We start from the raw sequence: 22,691 nt of genomic DNA on the forward strand, positions 1-22,691 counted from the left end.
TATATATATATATATATATATATATATATCTTTTTCACCTTACTTTTTCTTTTCTTACAAAAGAGGTCAAAGTAACACTTTCCTAAAATTATAAGGATCAAATATAAATTTTCACCTAATCTCATAAAATTCAGTATATCAAATGCCCATGATCTACAACAGATTTTCAACCACATCTAACATCTCAACTTAATCAATATAATGAAATTAAAAAATCAAGAAATTATACTTCTATGATCTTTATTAACCCAAAACAAAAGTCGACTTCATCATAAAAGCGAACAATATTCAATAGTCAAAAATTTCTATGCCCTTTAAGCTACACTAATTATTTAGGACATTTTCAATTTCAAACTTAGAAGTCTCACTCTTTTTTGGTAATATTCCTCACAATTCTCCATTAATATTGTTTATAAATTTATTATTTCTTTTAAACTTATTTACTTATTTCTTTAACTATCTTGTTATAAGCCATAATCATTCACCAATTGCAAATAAATATTTATATCTCTATCAAAAAGATACAAATTAAATTAACATAAATACATTATTCAAATGCGCAAAAAATTTTGGCATAATTATTATACATTACATCAAACAAAGTTCAAAAAACTCTCAGAAGAAAAATACTAGTTTAAACATAGCAAACGAACTAAATAGTCTTGACATGAGATACATTTTTTTTAAAGTTGGAGGATTTTATTATTGAAAACACCGATTATTAAAGGGACTCTAGACCAGCGACATAAAAACTCCAGCGAACAGAAAAACCCATAAAAAGAGGGGCCGAGCTATTTGCCCATCTTCTGAGTAGTGAGTTATATTTTGAGAGTATCAAGCACCTGCTTGCCCAGAGGGTAAGTCTCAAAGAACAATTTAATGTAAGTTTGGATAAGAATCTTGTTGTACAACTGGGGTTTATTAGGACTTATGAGTTCATTAATAGGTTCAACTTCACCTTCAAAGTCTGGAACACAAAATGAAGCCACTGAGACCCTCTCGGTCTTTGAATTAGGCACCACCCTGTGTACTACACTCTTGAAAATGCCATTACTCATTATCTGCAATTAAAGGCCATATATCTTTATTAATAAAGTCTTACTCTCAAAATATTAGGACGACTAATTTAAATTTGATTTACACTATTATTCTCAATATCAAAGTTCCTTTACATTATGATTAGATAACAACTTTGAAGAAAAAAAGAAAGAAAAGGAAGAGAAAGGGAGCAAAGAGAAAGGAAGGGAAGGGAAGGGAAAAGAAGTAAAAGGAAAGTAATTCTTATTTGTTTAAGAAAAAAAGAAAAAGAAAAAAAAGGAGATCAAAGTTTTTCTAAAAATTATTCATCCGATCCTTTTAAATTAGCTCCCCTCCAAATCCTCCAACTTTAGAAATATTTATAACTTAATAAAAATTATTTATCAAATCCTTCCAAATCAACTTCCCTCCTAATTATTTTCTCTTATTTTATCATTCAAACAACGATATTATAATCCCTTCAAATATCTACCTTTTTATTTCTCTCTATTTCCTTCCCTTCAAACATAATGTCATTATTAATTGCTTATTTTTTTTACTACAATTAATTGCTTATTTGATTACATCTAAGTTGTGAAATAAAGATATAATCACATGTAAATGTTTATGTGGAAAAATATACATGATGAAATGACTCTTGTCAACATTGGATTACATCATTCAACTATTAGTTAAAATTCAATCATACTTATTCATTTCCAATAATATACATAAGTATATTGGTTAACTGACTTTTTTGTGTTGTTTATAGTATTTATGTGGTGATATCATTAAATTTTTATAAGTGATATTATTTTATTATTAACGAAAATTAAACTACGTACATTTAATTTTTCAATATAAAATATAATTACTTGTAAGTGTTTTGGACGAAAAAAGTTAAATAATGCCATGACACTTGTGATTACTGATTTCCCTTTTAGTATATACTATATCTATTGTTCTTTATATTTATTTTGTTTCCTAATACAAATTTAAAAGTCAAATAATTTTAATTATGAGACTTTTTCAAAATTTTTAACAATTGGTATTTAATTAATATATTCGATCTGTGAATTTCACAAAATTTAAACTAATATAGTAATGTTATTATATTTTTAGATAAGTCACATCATCCACCTATTAGTAATAATTTTATCACAATTCTTCACATAAAACAAGTTAGAGTTTCACATTAAGAATTATACAAATTCTTGTAAAGTGATCATTTCTAATTGGGCCGATACATTATATATTTTTCAAAATATTGTAAGCAGATATTAAGAGTGACGTAAGTAGATATTTAAAATATTGAAAGTAGACATTAAGAATACAGTAAGCAAGTATTAAGAATAATGTAAGTAGGTATTACGAATACGGTAAGTAGACATTAATATTTAATTAGCTGGGCTTGAGATACGTCTCTCAAAAACTAGCTGTAAGACTTAACCTACTTAGCTTCTAAGATAATTTATAGAATAAACGGATTGGAGATTTGATTGAAAAAGAAGAATAGAGCATCGTCCAACATACCTCAGCAAAGTCACCAGCATTAACAAAAAGAGCTCCAGGAATATTAGGAACTTTGTACCACTTATCATCTTTGAGAATATGTAAGGCTTCATCAGGAACATCATTGTCCTGTAAGAGTATTGTAATGGTTGATCCATCTGAATGTGGATGAACTCCATAAACTCGATCTGGGCATGGACAACGTGGGTACATTCCAAATCTTATTCCAATCACTCCTCGCTCTTCATTATGTAGATTTAAGAAGCTATCTTCTTCTATTTTCAAAGAGTGTGCCATGGCTTGAAGGATCACCTTTAACATCCTCTTCATTCCCAATGAATATTCACCTAGTATCTCTCTGCAAGTTCACAATGCAATTATATTACATCAAGCTATTAACGGCCCGTTTGTTTAAAAGTACTAATTAGTGGTGATAGAGAATGATTTATAGTGTAAATTTTCATCATATGTATTATGTCATTCCCATGAAAATTTGGTCATAAAAAAGTTTTTTTTTTATTTTTCATTTTCCATTACTATCTAATACCACATGTTTAAATGACAATGCATTCGAATGAATTTTGTGAAGAAAGTGAGATTGTTGAAGGACATAAGCATCTCTTTTAAATTTGTTAAGAGAGATTCCTACCAAATTTACACTAAATTTCCATTACCATTTCTACCATTTAGTACCGATTACCAAATGGGCCGTAAATATTAATCACTTTTATTATGATAATTACTTGGTAGGCTGGGTGAAGGGATGGATTGAGTGAAAATCAAACCCAACACTTTGCTTGAAAAGGTTGTACTTGCTCCAATTTAGACAAGACTCAATTTTCACAATATACTTTCTTCCTTTCGTTATATTTGCTTTATTTGAGCTTTTACGTAATTCAATATATTATTTTGATTGTTTATTTATTGAATTATACATAACTAAAAATTATAAAAAGTTAATACTCCATTATAAATATTTACAATTAGACGATTCAAATAAGATCGAATCATACTCTAATTATACTCAAATTCCTTAGAATTTTGAATTAGTAGAGACTCTCTAGTTAGCGCCGAAGATCTACTCTTAACATTAGTTTGAAATGATTAAGTGTTGCATGGCTAATACTGGTTAGTGAAACATTAATGTACAGATGTATTAGAATTTAAAAAATGAGTCTGGACAATTTAAATAAGGAGAATAAGAAGTAGTCTATGTACAAATCTAAAGGAGATAATTGCCTATTAAAATCGGTTGTCAATAGTAAGAGTTACTCCGTCCTTAAGTTTATAATTAAAGTGGCATAGCCTCTTCTCAGTTTCTCTATTTTGAGACAACTCAGACATAGATAAGAATGGAATGTACCTGAAATTGTTGGGATTTTCAGGCCATAGTTTAATTTGACGAAAATCTTGGGGATAAAGTTTAAGAAAGAGTCTATCATTCCAGTTGAGAGATTTGGTATCACCAGAAATAAGTGAGGAATTTCCATATCCATTGAAGTAATCATCTTCAGTTATTGAACACTTCAACTTTTCCTCTAATGGAAGTGCAAAAAACTGTTTCGAAACGTTCAACAACTCGTCTAGGAATGAACTTGTCATCCCATGGTTTATCACCTAATAATATACATATTAGAAAACACTTATCAATAAGAAGATTTCAAAGATAAAGAAAATGAAAATGAGAAGTGTTAGGTTGTGACAATTCTTCATATAATTATCACGTTGGTGCAGTGCACTCGTGTGGACTTAGCTATAGGGATTAATGAGTGTTGACTTGCTTATATACTAATATACTCATGATAAGTGTCAAAAAACCAACTCAACTAAAATTTTAAACTGATGATTAAGGCCTTAGGATATGTTATAAATTCTCATGGGATGTTCTGAGCATTTTCGACATGTTCGACCGCACAAGGGGCCACAATATTATATTACTGTAATATATATTAAGTGTTTAAGGTTACATTGATGTTAGAAAAATATTATGAATTTTTTAAAATTGCATAGTACCTTCAAAGAATTCATGTATTTTTGCTTCGCCTCTGTATTTTCTAACACACTCTCTCACACGAGAGCCCTTTGGGTTATAAGTGTGAATACAGGCGCTACTCATGTCTGACGTTAAATATTCCACTTTTAAATAAGGGGTGGTTGAAATTTGAACTTATGATCTTTTGTCACACTAACTTCTAATACTATGTCAAAAAACCAACTAAACCAAAAACTTAAATTTATGGTTGCTGGAGCCTCATGATATGTTATATACTCTAACAATGAGGTTCATTCTTTTTCAAATACAACAAGCATTATATGAAAGTTCACAACTCACTATATTAGTGACGTGAGATCTTCCTTGCATCTAAAGTATCTCAACAAGAAGATGATTAAATTAAAAGCTCATTACAACAAGCATTATATGCAAGTTCACAACTCACTATATTAGTGACGTGAGATCTTCCTTGCATCTAAAGTATCTCAACAAGAAGATGATTAAATTAAAAGCTCATTGCTTATTACAACATTCAAGTTTAGGATTTTTGTGAATTACAACCTTTATTTTTTTTTTTTTTTTTTTTTTTGCGAATTACAATCTCGAAAGTATCAAAGTGTGCGCCATTCAAGTCAAGTGACCATTGACCAATCCATATGACCTTTGATCAGCCTAAATGACCGCTGACCATTATTAATCACCTTTGACTTTTGTTGATCACCCCTAATCACTTTTGAATTTCCTAATTACCAATTTACCTTTGTTTTTTTTAGCACTTTAACATCGTTTTTACACATTATAGCGATATTTTTTAAAAAACGGATGTCGCGATTATCTTTATGTGGTAACTTTTTCAGAAATCCGGTCGAATTAATTACTTATTCGCCTATTTCCCGACACGTAAACAGAAAAAGATATTTAACGTCATTTTTACACATCGTAATGATGATTTTTCAAAAAACGTTGCAATTATCCTTATGGGGTAACTCTTTCAGAAATTTGGTTAAAACAAATAGTCATTTGCCTATTTTCTTACACGTAAATCGAAAAAGATTTTTAATGTCATTTTTACCCATCATAATGATATTTTATTAGAAAACGGACGTTGTGATTATACTTATGGAATAACTCTTTCAAAAATCCTATCGAAACAAGTATTTATTTGCTTATTTCCTAACACGCAAACCTAATGGTGTACACTTTGATACTTTCAAGGCTGTAATTCGCAAAAATAAAGCTGTAATTCGCAAAAACCATAAAATTGCGTTTGAAAACAAGCATTTCATTTTAAAGTAAATTTGAATTATGAATTCATTAAAGAAGAATTTGAGAATGACAAGCTTAGAGAAGTCATTCTCAAATCCTTATTACTTTTGAAACATTGTTGGATTTGACTTAAATTTAAATTTGAAAATTTTTTATTTACCAAACACTAAGTTTGACTCAAATTCACATTTTTAAATGAAATAACATTCCCAAGCATAATATAAACTTGAACGTTTTAATTCGCAATTAATTTTTTAAATTAATTAAAAATACACCTGGAAACAACCCCAATGGCTGAGAGCATAATGGAGCTTGGAGAGTTCATCCTGAGCTGATGAGGATGACAAAGACTGAGAGGAAAGAAGAGAAAAATCAATTAACAAAGTGTCATTCCACAAATTGGAAGGAGGATCAATGGCTGGAGATATTTTATCATTTTTAAGGAGAAATCTTTCTGGAATATCCTCCATTTTTTGGGCAATCTCCTGCACTAGTTTTGGCGCTATCTCATCTTTTCTTGATTCACCCAATACATCACTAACTTTGCATGGGAAATAATTTTTCTCCATTTTTGTAGCCTTAGCTTGTGTAATGTCTTGAGTATTCAATCTAGCTTAGCATCATCACCAATTTATACACAAAAATTAATATTCTCTCGGTTGGTTTAGTGTTTTTTTATCGATTAAAAAAATTATTTTTTAAAAAAGAGAGCAATAACTACTTAAAACTTGAGGTGAAAGTTATTTATTAAAATAATGTATAAATTAAATGGCGAGTATCTACACTTATTATCTAGCGCACCGCAATTTATAAAATTGTATGAATAGCTTAGATTATATATTTCTATTTGCAAGGCCTTATCTATTTGGTGGAATAATTTAGTGCGCGTATTCCTATTTGTCTTCTTATGAAGAAGATATGGGTATGATTTATCCCTTATCTTTCTCTTTTAGACCCTAACTTGAGTAGAATACTGAATTAATGACTATAAATGGCTATGACTATTGCATTATAAGAGTTAGATAATGTAAACATATAGCATAAATTGAAGTTAAGAGCCATATGTATGAGTTGGATTCGGCACAGATTATCAACCCTTTGATTTTGCTCCGAATATGCTCAGAATATTATTTTTGGTTCACCTTCATTCGGAGTCACATTATGCATATTCAAACATTAAATTTGCTCTGACTCGAATACTCAGACATCCAACGGAGTTCGGATTATTAACAAGCATTATTCTTATTGACATTATACTAATGATTTAAAAGTATAAAAAATTAATAGAGTGGTCTTTCAAATACAACTTCACAAATAAAATATGTTTTTCAAATTCAACTTATAGAAGAAAAATAGCCACGCAATTGCAATCAAACACAAAAGTCCTTTTAAGTACAACTTAGGAAAGAAAAGACTCTAAAATTAAATTAACAAATATTAGAAATACTCTCAAAAACAACGGTTGAGATTGACACTACAAGTACGTCTCTAACAATCTTAGAAAGAGTAAGAGACTTGTTTGATTCTGCATTCTACCATGTCAAACAAGTTTCCTACTCTTTTTAAAACGAGTACGGGGTAGGGTAGTTCAAGTCCGTTTATACCCATCCATACTCTAATGGTATTTAACTATTTATATCCTCACGGTGTGGCCTGTTAGGAAACCCATTCGCACGTATTGTAACATCATAAGATATGTCATGAAAAAATGGGAAAATTTACGGCAACTAACTCCGGCCCATAATAACCCACCCACTTTTCCAAATGATTATTAATATAATTATATAAATTCATAAACTAAAATATCCATGCTTTTCAGGAGCACCCAATTCGCATATAAAATTGAAGAAAAATTTTTCATGAAAAATTAACTCATTATTAAATTTTACGTTGGATGATGTTATGAAATTCATAAGAAAATTTTATCATTAAAAGTTGACACATACTCACTTATTGTGTACTCGTTGTTACATTAAAGAGAATGGGAAAGGTTTTTAAGAAAAAATTAATATTGGTGAAAAAAAATATAGAGAGATAATCAATTATATTGATGAAATTAAAAATAATTTAACAAGAAACTTGTAATTGATAGTAAAACATCGATTTTTCAGTTGAGACTTAATTCTATCTTCATAAATTTTCCGAGATATTTTTTTACGAAGCTTTGTTAGAGCATCTATAACTGCTTCTATTTTAGGGAGACAGCCTGGCAAAAAGAAAGTTGTGGGTCATTGTCTAAAAATAGAATAATGCTGAATGAGAGTAACGGACGAAATTGACAAATGATGCAAAATAAGTGGGACATACAGAGTATCTATTTACTTCTCACATATGTTAAAGCAATTGAATCGGGCCATGCCCGTTTATTAGGGCGCATAGTGAAAGATAAAAAGAAACCCTAAAATTTTAAGGCGTAATAAATAATACTTCTATAATATTTCTTTTGTTTTTAATTTTTGATATTTAAACTAATTAATTAAAAAAAACACTAATAACTCATTTTATTTAGCAAAAATGTAAATTGAATCTAAATTAAATAACGTTAATATCACCCTTACATATGAATATAAATTTTTTTTGAATCCTAAAATCAGGTTAAGTTTAGGGGGTGTGCGAGGTGTCTAATTGCACGGAGCTCCCAAATCTAAAGGTCTCATTAAAAAATCATATTCAAATTACATACTAATGAAGTAAAGTAATTGATTCCAGTTTTACTCTATCAATAGTCATAGGTAGGGATGCAAACGGGGCGGGACGGGGCGGGGATTGGAATTCCTATCCCCATCCCCATCCCCATCTATTAATGCAATACCCATCTCCGTCCCCATCCCCGCGGCGGGTATAATTTTTTTCCCCGTCCCCTCCCCGATGGGTTTGTACCTAAAATCATCCCCGCCCCACCACCCATCTGGGTATCCATCCCCGTCTAATAATACCCATTTTTCCCGCCCCACCACCCTTCAAATTCCCGCTTAATACCCATCTGTGCCACATATTTATATTCAATCATTTGGACCTTAAAACCCATAATACATATCCAAACTCCAAAGTCTCATATGTTGAATTCCAACGAGTTTTACAATCAAGGGTTTTGAAAATAAATTTTTTTTAAAAAAAAATATAAACCGGGGTTTCCCAAAATTTGAAAATAAATTCCGGGTTTCCCAAAATTTTAAAAAAAAATTTTGAAAATAAATTTAGGGTTTCTCAAAATTTGTACATATCTTGAGGCGAGGCGGGGCGGGGCGGGGATGGGGCGGGTATCACTTAAAACCCATCCCCATCCCCATCCCCGCAGTGGGTATGAACTTTATATCCCTACCCGCTCCATAACCCATCAAACCGGGACCCATCCCCGCCCTGATGGGATGGGAATGGGGCGGGTCTCTTATTAGACCCGCCCCGCCTGCATCCCTAGTCATAAAGATCTTTTATTTAACATATCTATTTCAAAATCTATCCTTTTAATTTCCTATCATTAAACACTAATTTTGTTTGATTGGTATAAATGGACTTGATCTTTTACATCATTTTATAACGACGACGAGGCAAGGTAGTTCAACATATCTTCATCTTTTACATTATTTAATTTTCAACTATTCATTAAAAACAATAATCACTAATTTAATTTATAAAAATAATTTATTTTATTTCTTAATTTTTCAATCCTTTGAACTTTTACACTTTTCTATGATTTTTCGTCAATCCATTACTTTTTTTTGCTATTACTTCTCAACATTAGAGATGAAAATTTAATTTTTAACAAATTAATTTAAGTTGTTTTTATAAGTTACTAAGTTAGTATTAATGTAGTTAGAAATTGTATTGAGTTTTTACTTAAGGGCTATGATTTACAGCCCTAGTTGTAAATAAAAATCAATAAATTTACTTTATTAGCATTTATATTAAGCTTTCAAGAGAATCTTTTAAACTAATAAATGTGAAAGTAATTAATATATAAAGCATTTTTAACTTGTTTCTTCATCTTCTTCAATTGAATAAGCTTTCAAATGAATCTTTAAACTAATAAGTGTGAGAGAATTAAATAGAAATAGAAAAAATAATCAATTATATTAGTCTCCAAAAGCATTTAACATTAAATGTAATATTAAAGAGGTAAAAGATTCCTTCTTATATACAGCTAGTTAGGGATGAGGATCTAGACCCGAAGCGACCCTAATTTAAGGGTCTGGATCCACCTATTTTTGGACCCTATGGGTGCAGGTCAGTTTGGGTCCATAACCATATGGTGCGAGTCCGAGTCCACATGTTTGAGACAAAGATCCAACCCATGGACCCATTTGCATCGTTTTTTTAAAATCATATTGAGTTAATTGTTTGATTTGAAACTTTGGTATATTTTGAACTATTATTTGATTTGAAACATTTTCGGTGAAGGTAATTTAAAATGTGGTCGTTATATCTATACTTTAAAAATTAAAAAACTTGATGAATATATTTTTTTTAAGAACTTGAATGTTAAAAAGTTTCATATATTTGGTTGATTAATTAGTATAAGGTATTAAAAAATCCTTATTAGTTAAAAATGTTTAAATACTTTTATACGAATGAACGAAAATTGTATAATATATTTAAAAATTCAAAAATAAATAAATTTGGACCCAGATCTACACCCTAAACTCGCCAAACCCTAAAGATCTGGGTTTGGGTCTAAATTTTTGAGACTTTATCTAAATTTGGTTCAAATTGGACCTAATCTAGATCCGATCCATATCTATCCCTATGTATAGCCCTTAGGGTTGTATAATATCATTTTACTTTATTTAATCACAAATTCTTGTAAAGTAAGAGTAGCATTAAGTTTTAATAAACTGAGTCTGAAAGACGTCTCTCACAAAGACGGTTTTTTAGGAGACTAGCTGTTATTTAATTATAATACTTAAAAATATAATTATGTTGAATTTTTATTTTGATTTTAAAAAATCTTTTTTTTCAATTATAAAGAACCCTAAATTTAACAATTCATGAAAAATAAATTGGACCTCAAATTACTTTGCTTCGTCTCTTCCGAAAATACTTGAGACTATGAACAATAACCTGTTTTTTACTTATTAATCGTCGGCTATGCAATTAACACACATCAACGGCCAAGTACTACTTTATAGGAAACATCTTTAATTCTATTTTTATATAGCCCTTCACTTTCCTGATCTAATTATCTGATTAAAAAAATTTTAAACATAGATAATCACGATCAAAGGCAATCAATAACATTAAAGGCTGCAGATTTTCAAAGAAGGAATAGAAATTAGCAACATATAATACTCCCACTCCCATTGTTCTCTAATGTTCTTCTCATTTGGAATATTCCACCTTAAGGAGAAAGAAATTTAATTAATGTTTTTGACATCTATTTAGATGATAATATATATCCATGTAAGATCTCATTAGATTCGTCTTAATGTATACTTTTTTATTATGTATTTTCTATAATTTTTTATCATGAGTTTAAAATTTACATTAAATAAAAAAAAATATAACTTAGACTACTTAATATTATTATTATCATGCTACCTGCCCAGTGCCCACTATGTTTCGTTAACCAAAACGACAACAAATTAACTCTATGTATCTTCCCAAATCCTTCTGTTACTATTTATAGTCAGCATACGTCAATAATGGAAACCAAATCTAGTGATGATTTAGTATTTTTGTAAGTAGAAAACAAAACAGTTTGGTTTACTTACTCCCACTGTTTCATAGAGATTATCGCAATTGTTTTTAATTTGTCTATTGTATAATTCCTTTGTATATAAAATTAGTATAGTATATAAATCGTAAAACGTACAAAATTTTTAGTATAAAAGTATATATAAATATAAATTTTAAATAGAGATACAAATTATAAAATAAATAGAGCATTTTAGAATATATTTTGCTTTTAATGAAAAATTTTAGGTTGCTAATATAAGTATTAATTAAAGTTTTCATACTTTATAAGGTAATTTTGGGTAATCTTCCAATAACTGTATCATAATGATTTTTTATCATTGTCAAAATAATTTTTAATTATCATGTAACTTTTGTTTCTTAATTAAATATTTTGGAAATTAAAATTTTGATCAAGAAATTTTATTACCGAGCAAATACTTCAACATAAAAAGCCAAATATAAAAGTATATTCTTGGAAACGTTAATTGGAAATCTTATGTAGCTATTCAATTCAAAAATTTTATATTCCAAGAAAATTCAAAAGAACATGTCTTCTTGTGATATAATATCATCATATCATACACACTACTCCCTCTGTTCTCTGTTCTTCCCATTTTGAATATTCCCCCTTAAGAAGAGAGAAATTTAATTAATGTTTTTGACACATATTTAGATGATAAAATATATTCATGTGAGATCTCGTTTAGATTCGTCTTAATGTATACTTTTTATTATGTATTTTTTATAATTTTTTATTATGTATAGTTAGAGATATTGAGATTTAAAATTTGCATTGAAAACTCCAAAAAGTAGATGGGAAGAACAAAAAGAAATGAAGGAAGTAATAAAAATGCTGGAAAATGACAAATGTCATTCTTAGACAAATGAAATTATTTCAGTGGATGATAGTTGATTACATGAAAATATTTACCTAATTTAAAAATTAATTTTTTTAAAAATCATATCATATCATATCATTTCATAAATACTAATAAAAATGCTGGAAAATAACAAATGTCATCCTTAGACAAATGAAATTATTTCAAACGATGATAGTTGATTACATGAAAATATTTACCTAATTTAGAATTTAATTTTTCAAAAGTCATAGTAATAAAAATGCTAGAAAATGACAAATGTCATCCATAGACAAATGAAATTATTTTCGAGGATAATAGTTGATTACATGAAAATATTTACCTAATTGGAATTTTAATTTTTTAAAAATTGGAGATAAATTATGTAAAGTATTTATATAATTTTATTATAGCAATTCTATTTGTCTAACCTACAATTTGATATATTTAATTGAATAAAATAGTGTTGTATTCGATAAATAATTTAAAAAAAATGAGTTTTTTGATTTTGTAATCATGTATTCGATAAATTTAATCACAATAATATATAATTGTATTATTCTTCAAAGTTATATTTTTATGTATTTCATTTCATACGCATAAATTTGTGCATTGCACGAGTTTCTATACTAATGCTCATATATTAAGATTTAGATTGATGTTAAATTTGATAAGAATTATGTACAAGAATATATCTTGCTTAATATACTACTTAAAAATATTACATGCCATTTAATTCAATTCAATCAATAATTATACTTCATTTTGTATGGAAAATCAGTATGACGATATCATGTGGTACTTTATCGTCTTTTTATTACATTGTATTTAATTGAAAGTAGCTAAAAAATTAAAAATATTACATTCCAAGAAAAAATTTAAAGAATATATTATATTGTGATATAATACTCATGTATTAAGAAATAGGTTCATTTTAAATTTGGTCAGAATTATTTAGAAAAATATATCTTGCAATAACACTACAAAAAACTCTTGAATTAGCGATGGAAAAATGGCGAGGGGAAGAATTGGTCGCCCATGGTGACGACATGGCGAGGAAAAGTAGGGTCGCAAAAGAAAAAAGCAAAATGACGACGACAAGGCGAGGGAAAGGTGGGACGCAAAAGCAAAAAATACATTAGCGACGGGTGGAGGCGTCGCCATATCATTTTTCCTTTTTGTTTTTAATTTAAAATTTTTGGCGACGGGATCAGTTTGTCGCGAATTCGTCGCCAGTTTTGTACGTTTCATTTTCCATATAGCAGGCGACATAGTGTTTGGTAGCCCTTTGGTCGCCATATTTTTGAATTTGAATTCAAAAGTGGCGATGAGTTTGTAATCACTGTCTTGTCGCCATTTTCTACTGATCCTTGTGTATCGTAGTATATTTTGGAAGCTAAAGAATTTGAAGAGGTTAGTGAGTTTTTTGTTTTTTTTATATGAGTTAGTTTTATTTATTTTTAGTTTCTATTGTCATTAATTTGATTTAATTTTATTATTTAATTAGTACATATTTTATTTTCTTTGTTATTTACTTGAGTTTTATATTTACTTGATTTAATTTTATTATTTAATTTTTATTGTTATTTTCTTGAGTTTTTATATTTTTTATTATTTTATATTTTATTTTTATTTACATTAGTTTGCTTTAGTAGTTTTTATTAGAATAATTATATTATTATTGTCATATATTGTTATTCTCATTAACTTACTTTATTGATAAGTTGAATAATTATGTTATTATATTATATTTAGGTGTTAAAAATGAGTTCTAGGCAAGAAAGAAGTTGGATGTACAACCGACGAAAAAATGAAAAGTTTAGTTTAAGATTTATAAGAGGGTTGGAAGAGTTTTTAGATTTTGCTCGTTCACAAAGCATGAGTTCTGAGATTAAATGTCCTTGTAAAAAGTGTAAAAATTGTTGTTTTAAGAAAGCAGATGAAGTAAGGGAACATGTAATGAGAAGGGAGTTTGTTGAAAATTACTATGAGTGAGAATATCATCAGAACACAGAGATAAGAACAACATCTGATGTTGTAGCGGAAGTCGGAGAGCAATCGTCAAACAATCCAAATCCATACTCACAGATGGTGCATGATGCAGTAGCTAGTGTGTTTCCAGACAATTACCATCACTTTTTTCCCTCACAGTATAATGTAGAGTCAGTGGATAATGAACCACCGGTACACGTTGACGAAAATCCAAACCCACAGTGTCAACAGTTTTTTGAAATGTTAAATTCTGTAAATAGTCCTCTGTTTGAAGGTTGTAAAAATCACACGAAGATGTCTATTATTGGTCGACTTACAAACCTGAAGACAGACCATCGTCTCACTGAGAGGTGTTACGACGATATTTATGGTATTCTGAACGAAGTGTTACCAGAAGAGAATACGATGATAAACAACTTCTACGAAACAAAAAAATAAATAGCTGCTCTTGGAATACCTGTTGAGAAGATAGATTGTTGTCCTAACGGATGTTTGATATATTGGGGGAATAATGCGAATGCAACTTGCTGTTACATTTGTGAAACTTCTAGATGGAGAAGAAACAGTAAGGGTGATAAGGTTTCGCGGAAACAATTTCATTATTTTCCCCTAAGGCTCAGATTACAAAGATTGTATGCTTCAGAGGCAACAGCTAGGCATATGAGGTGGCATGCAGAGCACCGCACTGAGGATGGAGAGATAATACATCCGTCCGATGCTGAAGCGTGGTTGACATTTAACGACATTCATCCAGACTTTGCATTGGAGACTCGAAACGTGCGGCTTGGTCTGTGTACATATGGTTTTAACCCATTTGGAAGTTCGGGTCAACAGTATTCATCGTGGCCTGTCATTTTAACACCGTACAATCTTCCGCCATGGATGTGCATGAAGAAGCCGTATATGTTCTTCACCTTTGAGTTTTCTTTTCCTCCATTCATCTTATTCTCCATTAATTTTCTTTTCTCTTTTAATCTTTTGCTCATCATTTTGTGATTTCTACTCATTTTCAACTCTGAAAAACTCATCTTCTTATTAAAAGGTTAGTGTTTATTGTTTATTTTTTAAATTATTTCAATGTTCTTGATGATTATGATGGTAAATTATGTTTGAATGCTTTTTTTTTTTATGTTTGATTTCGAGCTATGGAGTACATTGTCATCGTCAACATGTTTTTCTAGTTATTTCACGATGTTCATGTTGAATTATTTATGTTTTTTTTAAAATTTCGGATTATGGTATATTTTGAGCATGTTTATTGTTATTATATTGTTTCGTCATTTTTTGTATGTTTTTAACATTTTCGAATTATGGTATAACTTGAGCATGTTTAATCTCTTTTTATGCGTTTTTTGAATTTCGGAGAATGAAATATTTACACGAACGCATGGGGTCTTTGACAATGAAACAGGAGATTGTTCCCAATGGACGAATAGCAAGTCACAAAAAGTTAACGTAATAATCTTTTAAACTTGTTTATTTATTTAATTTTAGTATCAATTAATACTTTGTTTATTGGTAATTGATTTTTTTGTTTTATTGAAGGATGAATATCGTTCTTTGATGGAGCAGCATCTAACTCGCGACCCAAGTCAAATTTGGTTGGATGCTATAAAAAACGTAGAAAGCGGTTCAAACAAAAAAAACAAAAAAACCAAAGAGGTATTTGGGGTTGGTTCCGCCTCTCAAATTATTTATCCTCTTGAGCCAACGGATATTCCGGCTTCTCAGCCTGCACAACCTGATTATGATGCCATTATACAACAAAGGTTTGCGGATTTAGAAGCCCGGCAAATGGAGTTTAATAATCAATTATTGGAATCGATACGAAGAGGAAATGCTCAGACAGCCTATGACTATCAATCTATCATCAAAGGATGACTGAACAAATAACAAGAGAGCGAGAACAATTTATGAAATTCCTTGAATCGCATTTCAATTTGAATCAACCCCCTCCTCCACCTCCTCAATGAATGATTAAAATATTTGTAATTTTTGTGACTTTGTAATAAACTTCAATTTTTTATATAATATTTCAACTCTTTTATTTTAATTTATTTGTTTTATGTGTATATATTTTTATTTTAATATTATAACTAATACAAAATATATATAATGATAATATATATATATATATATATATATATATATATATATATATATATATATATGTATATATATATATATATATATATATATATATATATATATATATATATATATATATATATATATATGTATATATATATATATATGTATATATATATATATATATGTATATATATATATATATATATATATATATATATATATATATATATATATATATATATATATATATATATATATATATATATATATATATATATATATATGTATATGTATATATATATATATACACGGCTTCAAAAAAGCTGCAAAACAGCAGGCGACAAGATGGCTATCAGAGATTGGCCGCCAAACAGGCGACGACAGTTTCGTCGCTATTTGGTCGCCAGCTCTGGCGATAGCTTTTGGCGAGGAGCAGCTTGTCGCCATAGGAGACACGTGTTTGGCGATGAACATGTTGTCGCTGGGTGGTCGCCAATTTCATCAAAAAATATAGCGACGAAATGGCGTCCAATTTTATGTTAGCGACGAACGATAAGGCGACCACCACGAAGCCCCTCGCCATCCCGTCGCCAGTGTCACTTTTTCATCATTTAGCTATGCAATGGCGACGAAAAGCAGTGTCGCCAATTCAGTAAATTTTGTAGTGTAATATACTACTCAAAAATATTACATTGCATGCAATTCAATTTAGTCAATAATTATATTTATATGGCTAATACTTATGAAAATGTCATGTAAAATTTGACGATTGTTTTATTAGATTGTAAGCTATAATTGTCCATATTACTTTCTAGGCACAATTCAAATGGTCCCACTGATTTTTAATTCGTGTAAGATTTCATTGATGCAATATATTAGGGAGGGAAGGAGTAATATTCAACCATTAAACGTCATAGTCATACTGATTTGATTTACAAAATCTTTCAATGTTGGTGAAGTATTGATAGGCGTAAGTAATATAATTGTATCTATTATTATTACCATTATTATTATTATTAGTTTTATTATAATCATCATTATTGTTGTTATTATTACTATTATTATTTTAAGTTTCATCATCATTATTATTATCATCATCATACTCAATATATCCCATTTATAAAAAACTATGATCAAATCAGTCTGGCAAAAGTAGGCGTCAATCAATATCTCTGAAGGAAGATACGACCAAAGAGTAATTTGGCTCCAAAAAAGTTTAAAAGATAGGAATTATTATTTAAAAAAGTTTAAAAAAGTTTAAAAGAGTAATTTAGATTTTATAAATTTTATTTAAAAAGTTTTTTTTCAAACCCACGGTAAATTATTATTATCACGTTGTGATTACAAATGAGACACAATGATAATTTATGCTTTTGGTGGTAGTTGAAACTTTGATGGGTACAAAAATTTAGATATATTAGAGTGTTAATAAAACATATGGTTGTTAAAAATAAATTGTAAATGAAAATTACAACAACAAAAAAAAAAACTAACTAAATTGAAACACAAATTCTCAAATGAAACATACTTATACTAAGACCATCCCTATTGATTTGGCTTAATGTACATTTACGGTCTTAAAGTAATCCCTTATAAATTTATAGTATTTATTTACAATTTTAATATGATAATTTTTTATAGTCTTAGAGTAATCACTTATAATTTTAAAATGAACTCTTAGAATCATACAAAAATCAATTATAGAAATAGACTAATTATATGAATTCGTCTCTTGATGAGACGATCTCATGAAAAATTTGTTGAAGCTAAAAGTGTAAGTTTATGTCTACATCAACATTTCTTAAGAGAAAATTATGTCTGAAAAATACAAAGGACACTTCTAGTATCACGCACAAGGCAGGGTCCGGGTTGGAGGGTTTTCTTTTTCCTGAAAGATGCAAACAAATCATACCCGTTCTCCCAAGGAGGGAGTAAAGAGAGATACGCGCAGTCAAGAAACCCCCCAACTGATACATGCGCCCAGTAAGGTTCGAACTCCAAACCTTCTGCTCTACATGCAGATGCTATATCCATTGAGGAAAAATATCAATCATACATTATATTAATTTTATTGTATAATAGCAAAAGACACTTTGAATGTGAGCGTGTCATTTGTCTTTTTTTTTTTCATTTGACAGCATTGATGGAAGTTCACTAATTTGCATTTTTTGAATTACCATACTTTACACATTTGCATTTTGGGAAAATTTATACATTAATTGATGCAATAAATCACAATTATTCCAGTTACACTGTTATATATAAATGTAAAGTTTAGAAAATTATACTGGAAAATAGATAAAATAATAAATTTACACTAGTAGAAAATTATACTGCAAATTAAATTACATTCATTCCAATTATACTGCAGTTTATTAAATTACTATAAGTACATAGTTACCCTTTTTTCCATCAATAGTTGTTGAAAAATTAAATGACATAAAATTCATTTAATTGATCATTAAAATCAGTCATTTACATTGTTAGACTACCATAATTACAATTTTGAATTTTAGGAAAAATGTCAAAAGTATGAAACTAGATGACAATTATGGAAACAAATAAATTAATGCAAAAAAATCAACCAACTTCATTCAGTGTGTAGGCAATCAGACTATCTTAGCTACCAAATATAGTGTAGTAAAAATATATCAATTAAAAAATATTGTCTGATTTTTAGTAATGTAATTATTCCTTTATAGAAATAAAAATGTATAAACACTTTCATGTCAGAAATTACAATATAAATAGCTCCATATGGCCATTCCAATATTTGCTCATACTATTTCTCTTCTTTGCACCTTCAGTGTTATTTAACAATATCTTCTAGAATAACCATGAGTTTAACTACATTCAAGAAATTCAGAGTGGGGGAACATGAAAAACTAATGATTATTAATAAAAGTCAAAGACAAACAGTATCTCATGTTGGTTTGTTACTACTTAAGCCTATTTTTAGTCATGGACAATTTTACGTTGCCATTTCTAAAAGTGACTAGTAGGAAAGAACTAAGAATTCTCATATACGACAAGGATAGTGAAATATATCATTGTAATGAGAATGTAGTATATAAGAGGTGTTTTAAAACCTATAAACTCTTTATTAATAACCTATTTTGAGTTTCTTTATATTTAATTCTTTTCAATTAGTACAATATACATATGTAAATACTTATTACCTACCTTCATTTAATATTCTTATTAGTCTAAAATTTCATTAAAATATAAACGTATTTAAAAATCTATGTATTACACGAATTTCTATACTAGTTGGCTATAATTTCACAATAAAAGAAAGCTGAGGGGCTAATTTACAAGTTAAGAGGCAATTTCCAAATACCCAAAAAAATTAAGGGTTAATATTAACCACAATATTCGCTTTATCAAAAGCTAATAAAATGTATTATTGTCCTTTAGTTTTTAGAAATAATAGCTGACAGTCAATTATACAATACTATAAAAATTATACAATATTATAAAAATGTTGAAAAGTTTCAAATGTCATCATTTAAGGTGGCATGACAAATATAATTATTTTAGTGAATTATACAAAATTTTAAAAATTCAAGTGTCATCCTCTAAGGTGGCATGACAAATATAATTATTTTAGTGAATGATAATTGATTAAACGATAAAATTTACCTGATTTAGAATTTGATTATTTTTAAAATTAGAGCAAAATTAGGTATAGTATGGAGTATAATTTATCATAGAAATTCTATATAACTAACCTAAAATTTGATATATTTAATTGAATGAAAAAGTGATGTACTATTCAATAAATAATTTTAAAAAACAAATCATTAATTTTTGCTTTACAAAAGTAATGTATTCGATAAATTTAATTAAGATAATACATACTTGCATTATTATTTGAAGTTATATTTTTATATATTTAATACTCATAAATTCGAACATTGCACGAGTTTCTATACTGATTTACACTCCCTTCGTTCCTTAATGAAGTTCTCATATGAAATGTTCATGAGAATTAAGAAAAATAGAATATTTTAGATAATAGAGATATTATTTTATTGAATAATAAATTTGATGTAGAAAAAATGGGAACAATAAATATTAAAAAAAACTAAAAGAAAGTTATTGGAAAAAATATAGGGAACACAACTAATAAAAAATATTTTTATTAAGTTAGTGGAAAACATGTAAGAACCATAAGGAATATAAAAATGTTGAAATGAAGTTAGTGGAAGATATGTGAAGACAATATGCATTATTAAAATATCAGAATCAGGATGAATAAAGTTATTTTTGTCTAAAATTTGTGATATAAATGGAAAAATTCATTATGGGAACAACAACTGGCACACACTAAAATGAAAATTGAGAACTTCTTTAAAGAACGGAGGGAGTAATTTTTAATCAATGTTTTTTTAGAAAGCTACATAGTCGACTTACACTTTATATGAACAGATAACTAAGAAAAATCTATAAATTCAGTGTATGAACGTTGAGAAATAAGGTTAAGGAGCAATCAATGAAGTAGAACAAGAGTGTAAATTGGAATGAAATGTGCCATAACTGAACTTACAAGCAATAACAAATTTACGAGGTTCACCAGATTTGGCGACGTGCTCACAAAGGACTAGAATTTGATTTGTGTATTTAAAGAACAAGTGCTTAAACCTCACTAGTTGATGGTATTACAGTAGTAGAGCATAAGATAAAAGATGGAAGAGTAGATAAAAAGAGGGATATAATACAAGCAGGGTAACAACTTTGGCTTATATTCACAAACAAATGAAAATAAGGGCGTCAATATTATCTAGCAGCAAATAGATAGAAATATAGCCTTCTTCATGCTCGTTCGAGCTATGCAATTTCTTGAAACTATGATGAATTATGTGAATACTTCAACATACCTCAATCTCCAATGGACGTACAAATCTGAATCTCCTTGCTTCAAGTCTTTCCCAAACACACTTACTTTAACTCCTTGACAAAACAATGGAGCTCATCATGTGCAAACTTATCTAAACACGAAATCTCTCTTATGTGTGAGCATGCTGAAGAGCCCATGATCATGCCATAAACAAACTCATCCCATGCTTCTATACTCTAAACAAATGAGACTAAAACTTAGTTAGTGACACTTTTGGCCATGTAGAATGACTCTAACTTCTCTGAAATACCCATATAACTCTCCTCTTAACAACTTTTCTCAAGACTTCATTTGAGATGAAACATTGAATGGTGTTCAATGCCTTCAAATCTAACTCTTCTTACTTTATGCCATTAAGAGCCTTACAAACACAATTTTGAAGTAATATTACTCTCATTTTAAATTGCCATAAACTAAAATTTATATTTTTATCAAGCTTCTCAATATCTAGCTTCAAGACTGTCATGTTGAACTTCAATTAATCACTAAGTATACCTTAATAACCTCTTGCTTTAATACCCTTCAGTAGGTATGGTATTAACTACGTAGAAGCGATGAAATAAATAAACTAACGAATAATAAATAATTAACAAATAACAATAAATTTACAAGGTTCACTAAACTTGGCTACATCCTCACTTAGGGGAACTAGTTTTTGATTTACATCTTCTGAAGACAAGAGCTTAAAGCTCAATAAATGAAGGTATTATAGTAAAGCATAAATTGAAAGCATTGAAGTGAAAATAATAAATGCATAAAAAATAACCAGATTAGGGATTTGGTTCGTGAATAATCTGTGTATTGAATTATAATGAAGAAAGGTAACACCTACTTATACAAGATTAATATGCTAATCTAGGAAAGAAAAGATATATGTAATATGTACATAATCACCATAATCTCTTAAATTATCTCAATATTTCCTACACTCCCCCTCAAGTTAGGTCTTCGGGTCATAGATACCTAACTTGTACAATGTTTGTTCAAAAGCTTTCGATAATGTCTACTAGTTGGTCTTTTGATCTTACAAAGGGAAGACTTATTATCTTTTTTTCTCCAGGTTCTCTTTTTAATAAAGTGTTTGTCAATCTCAACATGCTTGGTACGATTATGTTGAACTGGGTTTCCAGAGATACTGATTGCTGCTTTGTTATCGTTGAACAATTTACATGCCTTCTTGTGTGGAAAATGTAGTTCACTAGGGAGCTTCTTTAGCCATATGACTTTTGTTTTTTCCCTTGGAAATTCCCTTAAACTCTGCCTCCGCACTTGATAAGGCAATCACCTTTTGCTTCTTACTTCTCCATGTAACAAGATTTCCCCCAACTAGTGTAAAGTACCCAGAAGTGGATTTTCCATCATCTTGATATCCTGCCGATTCTGCATAAGT

At 29.0% G+C, this 22,691-nt stretch overlaps 2 protein-coding genes across 2 annotated transcripts in view; both read right to left on the minus strand.

Annotated features, from left to right (window-relative positions):
* LOC130799624 (uncharacterized) overlaps window positions 1-22,691 on the minus strand; it is a 417,568-nt gene that overhangs the window by 10,063 nt on the left and 384,814 nt on the right. The gene's annotated exons all lie outside the window — the stretch shown is intronic.
* On the minus strand, window positions 512-6,384 carry LOC130799620 (protein SRG1-like). Its single transcript, XM_057662772.1, has 4 exons — window positions 6,064-6,384; window positions 3,893-4,146; window positions 2,551-2,887; window positions 512-1,061 (listed from the first exon to the last, which is right to left on the minus strand). The coding sequence occupies exons 1-4, from the start codon at window positions 6,355-6,357 to the stop codon at window positions 819-821; spliced, it is 1,128 nt and encodes a 375-aa protein (XP_057518755.1). The 5' UTR covers window positions 6,358-6,384; the 3' UTR covers window positions 512-818.

This window comes from Amaranthus tricolor, chromosome 14, assembly GCF_026212465.1.
Source record: "Amaranthus tricolor cultivar Red isolate AtriRed21 chromosome 14, ASM2621246v1, whole genome shotgun sequence".
Classification (NCBI taxonomy): Eukaryota; Viridiplantae; Streptophyta; class Magnoliopsida; order Caryophyllales; family Amaranthaceae; genus Amaranthus; species Amaranthus tricolor.

Excerpts from the sequence above, each read along its gene's own strand:
- LOC130799620 (XM_057662772.1), bottom strand. The coding sequence starts at position 6,357 with ATGGAGAAAAATTATTTCCCATGCAAAGTTAGTGATGTATTGGGTGAA. Across the intron at positions 4,147-6,063 it reads GCCATTGGGGTTGTTTCCAG|GTGATAAACCATGGGATGAC; the intron begins GTGTATTTTTAA and ends GTATATTATTAG. Across the intron at positions 1,062-2,550 it reads ATGCTGGTGACTTTGCTGAG|ATAATGAGTAATGGCATTTT; the intron begins GTATGTTGGACG and ends CTTTAATTGCAG.